This window comes from Buceros rhinoceros, unplaced genomic scaffold (assembly GCF_000710305.1).
Source record: "Buceros rhinoceros silvestris isolate BGI_N320 unplaced genomic scaffold, ASM71030v1 scaffold514, whole genome shotgun sequence".
Classification (NCBI taxonomy): Eukaryota; Metazoa; Chordata; class Aves; order Bucerotiformes; family Bucerotidae; genus Buceros; species Buceros rhinoceros.
Genome location: NW_010409782.1, coordinates 2,420 through 9,459, shown reverse-complemented (window position 1 = coordinate 9,459; position 7,040 = coordinate 2,420). Strand labels below are relative to the sequence as shown.

Sequence of the window (7,040 nt, the reverse complement as noted above, 5' to 3'; positions counted from 1 at the left end):
AGCTATTGCTAATGCTACTTTGCCCTCTGACATGCCTGCTTACTTTTGTGCCCAGTTACCACTCCACTACCCTTCATAGCTCATCAGGATTTCTGTTGTTTCTGACTACTAACAGAAGGCACTCCACAGAAGTCTCTGCTCTGATTATTAAAAGGAGTTAGATGCATTGAGGGTCTAAGATGCAAATTAAGATCACAACATCTTGATTATAAAATGCTAATGCATCAGTGTAGAACTAATGCCATTCAGTGCTTCCATTCATAAACAGGAACATCATTTCAAAAAGCAGAATAAATGGGCTGACAGAGCATGATATTGGTTATGAACCCATAGGTTAATTTTAAACAATTGGCTGTGAATGTATATTTTAAGTTTCAATGTATGCATGATTTAAATTAAACATTTCTATTAAACTTTTTATCACACTTACGAGTCTGAAAAAATGGCTTTTTGTAAAGCCTTCTGTGAACCATTTCACTCAAAGGTATTTTTAAATGGCAGACTAAACAGGATGGGTATTTCTCTGAAGTAATAATGAATAATGCCATTTATTAAATTAATTTAATTAGGAGGAAAACAAATAAGAAAATCATTGGCACCTACTGAAAATGTCAGATAACATAACATCTAGGAGAAGAAAGAAAAAAGGTTGCTTTCTAAAGAAGCCTTAATTCCTTGATTAAACACCACCTTCTTCTATAGAAAGTTCCACTGAGCATAAAAACTGTTAAACTGCAGCTCCAGATACCCAAGTATTAGAAGCAAAAGCCTTATGTGCATTAGGGTTTTAATATCTGAGTAGTCACAAACTTGCAGCTGCTCTAGTAAAAAGCACAAGAGTCTTGTTTTAGGGCACTGCAGTAGATTAAACTCTAATTTTAAACTTTGGCAGGCATTACAGTGTAGGCTGAAAAGTTTTTAAAAAACCAGTCCCATACCGAACCTTCTTTTGCAGTTTTAAGACACTAATTGCTAACTAATTATTGTGAGGTGTCACACAATGAGGAGGAAAGCTAACAATCTCTTCTCGTTGCTTGGCATTCGCAGGTTCAGTCAGAGTGTCTTTTCAGGTATGGTCAAAATCAGGTACAAATCTCTGAGGGAGGTACAGTTTAGCTAAAAAAAAAAGAAATACCAAATGTCAAACTGCTTCAGTAGGCCCCTTGTTTTCAATACTGGTACTGGAGCCAAAACACTGTCTGTATGTCATTTCTAAATTCTACCCACTTGACTTCTTTGTTTTGTGGAGAAACAAGAAGCTGAAAAACAGGAAATTTCACTTTGGGTACAAGGCTTATTTTCCACTTAAGCCTATAGGTCACAAACGAAGGGTTAAGTGAAACCAGGCTTTCTTTTTCTCAATCTCTAAAATATATTAAACCACATTAAAATAGCTTATAATTTAAAGGAAAATCCCTTTAAAGTCTCTGAATATAAATGCTTTCACAGAGAATGGAAATGTATATAAAGACCACAATATTCTAGTGCCACTACTGAGAAGTATTTTCACCTGCTCCAAGATACTGAAGAAGGGTTCTAAATTTTTCCAAATCCCAAAAGTTAATCAATTGACATCTGGCTTGGAACACAAGTTTTGAGGTATTAAAAGCCCTCATATAAATTAAAGTAACTGATAACTGATAATTAATTGGTTAATATATATTTTTTAAAAATTCCAAAAGCAAATGGAAATATTTTGTTTCTTTTTCCTCTCTTCTGGAAGGACAAATCATATTCCTATACTAGTTCCACACATTTCCATTAAATCCAGAAAATTGAAATCACCCTTAAAAAAAAAAAATTGAGCAGCTGTATGACTGTACAAACTGAAAAACGGAGGTTTTGTTTTATTCCAACAAAGCTGAAGGACAAAAGCAGGGAGAAAGCAGAACATAATAACAGCAAAAGTAGAGCAGATGATGAAAACAGATGAAACAATAAGAATATACAGAAAAGGGTGGCATGAGCAGGAAGTTATGAGGAATGAGGTAGAAAATAAGGAAAAGAAAATCAATCCCTTCAGCAGCAGGGCTGCTGATGGTTCCCAGTCATTCACCATGAAACTCCCTCAGGCATTATGAGGCGAGATGAATGCCAAGTTACCAAATCCCCTATTATTTAATTAAGATACTTCTGTTTGTTTGAAGATCCAGCTTCTGTATTTTAATGATTGTGAGCAGCTTAGATTTAAATTTTTAATAGAGCATTTCTAGCCCTCATCTCAACGCAGATGCATATGAGAACATGTTGTTAGATAGCTAAAAAAGCAGAATACAGGTGAAAAGAACAAAAAATTTCCCTCAACAGTTTTTAATTTTTTTCAGATGAACTTATGATCCAGCTTTCTGATTTTAAAGGCCACTGCAACTGAACAAGCAAGAAAGGTTGCAAAGCAGTCCTGTTTTAGATTTTCATAATGCAAAAAGCTATTACAAGGAATTTAGAACCTGACCCAGTTGTAGCTTTGCTCTTCACGCAACTGGGTGTAGTGTAAAAGCTTGTAGTGATAAATATAAGCTTTAAAAGAGGACAGCGATCTCATGAAACCAGACAAAACTACTTGCTTTTTCTTTATGTGCAGGATTTTTCAAGGTTACCAAAAAAAATCACATTCTAGTTATACCTCACATGAGGTTAGCATGAAATGGCTTAACAGATCTTAGGACAAGAGAGATTAGTTTTCAGATACAATCCTGGAAAAAATAAAGTTTGGTCTCACAAAGACATTCCATTCATAAACCGTACTTATTCATGTAAGACTGTGTTTCTCTTCTGAGAATTACTGAGGAAGCCCACAGTCTGTAGACATATTCATCAGTGCAGTTACGATTTATAGCCTGTGCATAACAGAAAGATTTGAGTCATAAGCAGAGCTTCAAAATCATCAGTCACTATGTAGATTTAAAAAAAAAAAAGTTACGGAAAAAGATTTTAGACTAATCTGTTGTGTCCAAAAGTATTCTTCCTCTCGCCTTCTCAATACTGAGCACAATCCACTGCTGATTGCTCAGAACTAAAAAGTTATTTTAGCAATCATTCCTGGAAGTTCTTCGCTCTATGAAGGGAGGTAAACCTTTGCATATTTTGATGGTATCAACAGGTTTCAGACACTGTACCTACAAACCAAACCACAAGGGGTCAAAGTACTACTCACATCATTTAATTTCTTACTGAACACAAGAGCTGAGTAAGTGCAAAGAATGGACATGTGAAACAGATTTACTCCTTAACTTTTTTTTTTGTCTTGAAATACCAGTACTGGTCTGCCTTTAAAAAAACAAATCAACTAATAAACTGGTTTTCCTTGTGTATCAACAATTAAACTTCAAATATTACTGAAAATTTCCAGCAGTTTCTTGACACTTACCCTTCCATATCTGTTAGCATAGGACCCTGTAAGCAAGGAATGGAAAATGATGATTGTCTCATCCAAATCCCAAATGAATACTCTCTGTAAAAAGAGAATCAAATCAACGTGCTCATCTGTGAAGCAAATACTTGAAATTGAAAGTTAAAATTTGAATCAGTAAGTGCACAAAGGAGAAAACTGTATTGAAATGATGATATATTAAACCCAAAGTTTCCTTGCTATTTATTTTCAAAACTAACAAGTTTCTTCCAGAAAAGGGTAATACAATCTGTTAGTTTTTTACTACAATTGATATTATATCAAATTATTCTATTAGAGTTAATGTCAAACACATATAGAAAATGAGATTGTACAATGCACTATTTTAAAGCCAGATGTGAGATAGAAACTGAAATAAATGAAGATAAGCCTCTGAAAATTAAATCTTTGGGGTCTGAATTCTGTATTTCTGTAAAACTTACAAATATAACTGCTCTTGAAAATTCCACAACCCCCACCCCACAAAAAAAAAAAAGCAAATTTCTGCTAAATACTTATATCTCCTTCATCTATCTTAATTTTTTAAATGGATTTTAGGCACCTGAAGAATGAGAATTATGAACTTGGATGCTGCATGTGTAAGAATTTACAGCATCAGTAAATAAACCTTTTGCTTACAGCCAATGGAAAATATGTGTTTTAAATTTGTCCTCTGACCACACAAAAAATGATATTTTAATGAAAAATAAAGTGTTCAAATACAAGTATTTTAAATCCTGGTGAGATTGTGTTTCCCATGATGACAAATGGGCTAAGCTTTTGGAAAGGAAAAGTATTGCAGTGTGGACACTCATAGCTGTGGTGTGTTACTAGAGATGTGTTCTCAACATAAAGAATGGACCACTGGGAGGATTGTTAACACAGCAGGAGAGAATAAAAACCACTATTGTGCTGGAAGTGTCTCCTGTCTAAATGCAGACCTTTGACTCATGAAAAGCTTGCTCCTTTTTACTTTTTTCTTTTTTAATCAAAATAAAAGACCCCCCAATATTTTTCAGAGAAAATAGGTGTTCTTCATGAAGAAGGTTCTTTAGAAGAAAAATTCTATCTTCTGCAAAAATACTGTAGAAAAAAAAAGGGAGCTCCAACGCCACTTTATTTTTTATGTGTAAATAATACTTCTTTGTGCAAAATAATAAAAATAGTCTGTACAAGGTCAAAGACATCTAATATAATGTACCTCTAGATCAGAGTCAGGTGGTGGTGAAGGATTATTGTTTCTTCTGCCACGTCCACGTGCTTTCCCATCTGTACTACGACGCAATCTATCTGAATCTGAATCTTTAATAGGTGTTGATGGACTGTGGATTGTACTGTATTCTGCTGTAGTAAAGAAATAACATTTTTACCTTTCAGTTTAAACTTCAAAATATTCAACTTGCTTTCTACATGTGATACTAAACTCAGAATGTTCACTAAAGAGTCCTAACTAAATTAACTACAGTAAGTAGCAATACTGATACATAAATTCATTCAATCAAATTATAAGTAAAAGTGGAGAGATAAATTATTTCAGTGAACAAATAAAAAAGAAGTAAAAAAAGATCTTCACTCCTTCACGTCATAGAGATCATATCACTTCAGAGACAAGATTAAACTCTAAATGAACAATTTAAAGGCATACCAGCTTCTTTTATTAAAAAAAAAAAAATCATTTAAATCTAAGTTTTCAAACATGCTTTAAGATAAACATTATGATGACTGGAAAGAAAAAAAACATCCAGGTGCTAAGAAAAAAAATAGAAATGGAAAACTTCTCAAAATTACCTGATGCAGACATTTTACCTTTAGATTGCTACATTTGAGCCAAATGAATAGAATTCTTTACAAATATGGCATAAAATAGAGTCCTTATTTTCACTCATCCTTATGGGCAAGTTCAATTAGTAAGTTTAAAATATTCATCAACTATGAAGACTAAATATACAGTATTCTTCAAAAGCCTACTCAACATTGAACTTTTCCCATGAGTACTTTCAAGAACGGATACAATTCTTTTTAAACAGTATTGTACATTAATTATTATGCTTCGACAAAATTTATTTACAAAAGTATTTACCATCATTGAACAAGTGAAAAAGAATGACGATTTATGTATGAACAGCAAAGATTTTCTGAAAACATGTTAGTTGGAAGATGTTTTGCTGTTCTTCACATCCACAACTTTAGCAACAGTGAAGTTCTTCAAAACTAGCAAAGCAGACACCAAGCATAAATTCTCCTTCCTAACTCATTTAACTAGAAGCACCATATTCCTCAGAAATGCAACATCACATTTTAAAATCTCTTTTTAAGATTTCCTTTCATTCTTAAGTTCACAGAGAAAAAACTTCTATTGTGATAATTATTGTTAATATTTTTTCCTAAAAATCCCTGTTTTTGGGAAAGCAGCTGGAATTCTCAGCATATGATACATTTATCAATTTCACTTCTCAACTACTCTTTAGAGTTCAGTAAATGTGGATATTTGTATCAATAATTTTCTTTTTAATCAGCCTAGACCACAGCATTCCCAGTTTGAACAAACAGGTATGCTTCTCACACAAGTGGTTCTTTCTCCTAAAAAAAACATTCTGTTGAGGTCAAAGATTAGATTAAGGAGAAGACTCTGGACATCTGTGTAACAACACATAACCACAATTACTCAAAATAATAGCAGTTGCTTCTGCTAAATTAAAGGAAAAAGTCTTGAAATTCTCACGTTTGGCCTTGTACTCAAGCATAAATAGTACAAATTTCCCCAACCTTTTAAACTTAAATGAGTTCATCTGCTATACTTTTTGTTATTATTTAAATCCTTAATATCCCAGTTTTTAAAATTCTTGTCACAGATGTAATATGCCTAAAAATTTTAAGTATTAAATGGGTGCAACTCATCTGTCTGGATGAGCCAGATTGCTTGGGAGTCTTTCTGTCAGGTGACATACACTAGGAACACCAAAGTTGTCTGGGCACACCTTAGCCAACCCTTCTTGGGCCCACTGTACCTGCATCATTCCCAAGAAAGATTTGTCTCTTGAGCTCTTACAGTTCCCTCCAGGATACCTACTCTGCTGCTTTAACAGCCATGCCATTAGAAATAGAACATAAAACTTCGGCATTCATTATAGCAATATAAATTCAATCTGTGAAAGCTGGGGAAAGAATTATTTCCTCATTGTATTTACATGCATTTGAAGACTGTTCTCAGATCCCCTTTGTTATTTGGTTACCCATTCCCCGATGATCCTCTTCTAGGTTCTGATTATTGCTCCCTATAGACTCTCCAAACCCAACACAGTAATACAGAGGAGAGTCAAGCAAAGCTTTACTTCCCATGTCCTGCATGCACCCTGGACACCACTTGGCAGGAGACAATTTGCATTTTCTGTAATATTTTCAATAAATGTTAGTTTCAGGATCTCTAGATCATTTTCTAAGGAAGAAGTGACACTTAATTGTTTGTTTCTCAAAGGCCTGGACAAATACTGCACATGCACTGAATACACAACATTGCTAATACCTGGATCTTCTGAGCCCACTCAGGAGATCAGTCTGATATGAACATTGTGACTGATGGCAGTAACCAATAGGGAAAAATGTGACATTGTGTGCAAAAAACATATTCCGTGTGTGTAAAGGGAAACCATAG

At 34.0% G+C, this 7,040-nt stretch overlaps 1 protein-coding gene across 1 annotated transcript in view; it reads right to left on the bottom strand.

The window, feature by feature from the left end:
- LOC104492739 (eyes absent homolog 1-like) overlaps window positions 1-6,727 on the bottom strand; it is a gene marked incomplete at its 3' end in the record, with an annotated part of 38,632 nt that extends 31,905 nt beyond the window's left edge. Inside the window, exons 1-3 of the mRNA XM_010135329.1 lie at window positions 6,622-6,727; window positions 4,590-4,732; window positions 3,368-3,451 (exon numbers count right to left, since the gene is read on the bottom strand). Of these exons, the coding sequence (XP_010133631.1) occupies window positions 3,368-3,451; window positions 4,590-4,732; window positions 6,622-6,727 (333 nt within the window). The remainder of the gene's footprint in view (window positions 1-3,367; window positions 3,452-4,589; window positions 4,733-6,621) is intronic.
- Between the last annotated feature and the right edge of the window lie 313 nt (window positions 6,728-7,040).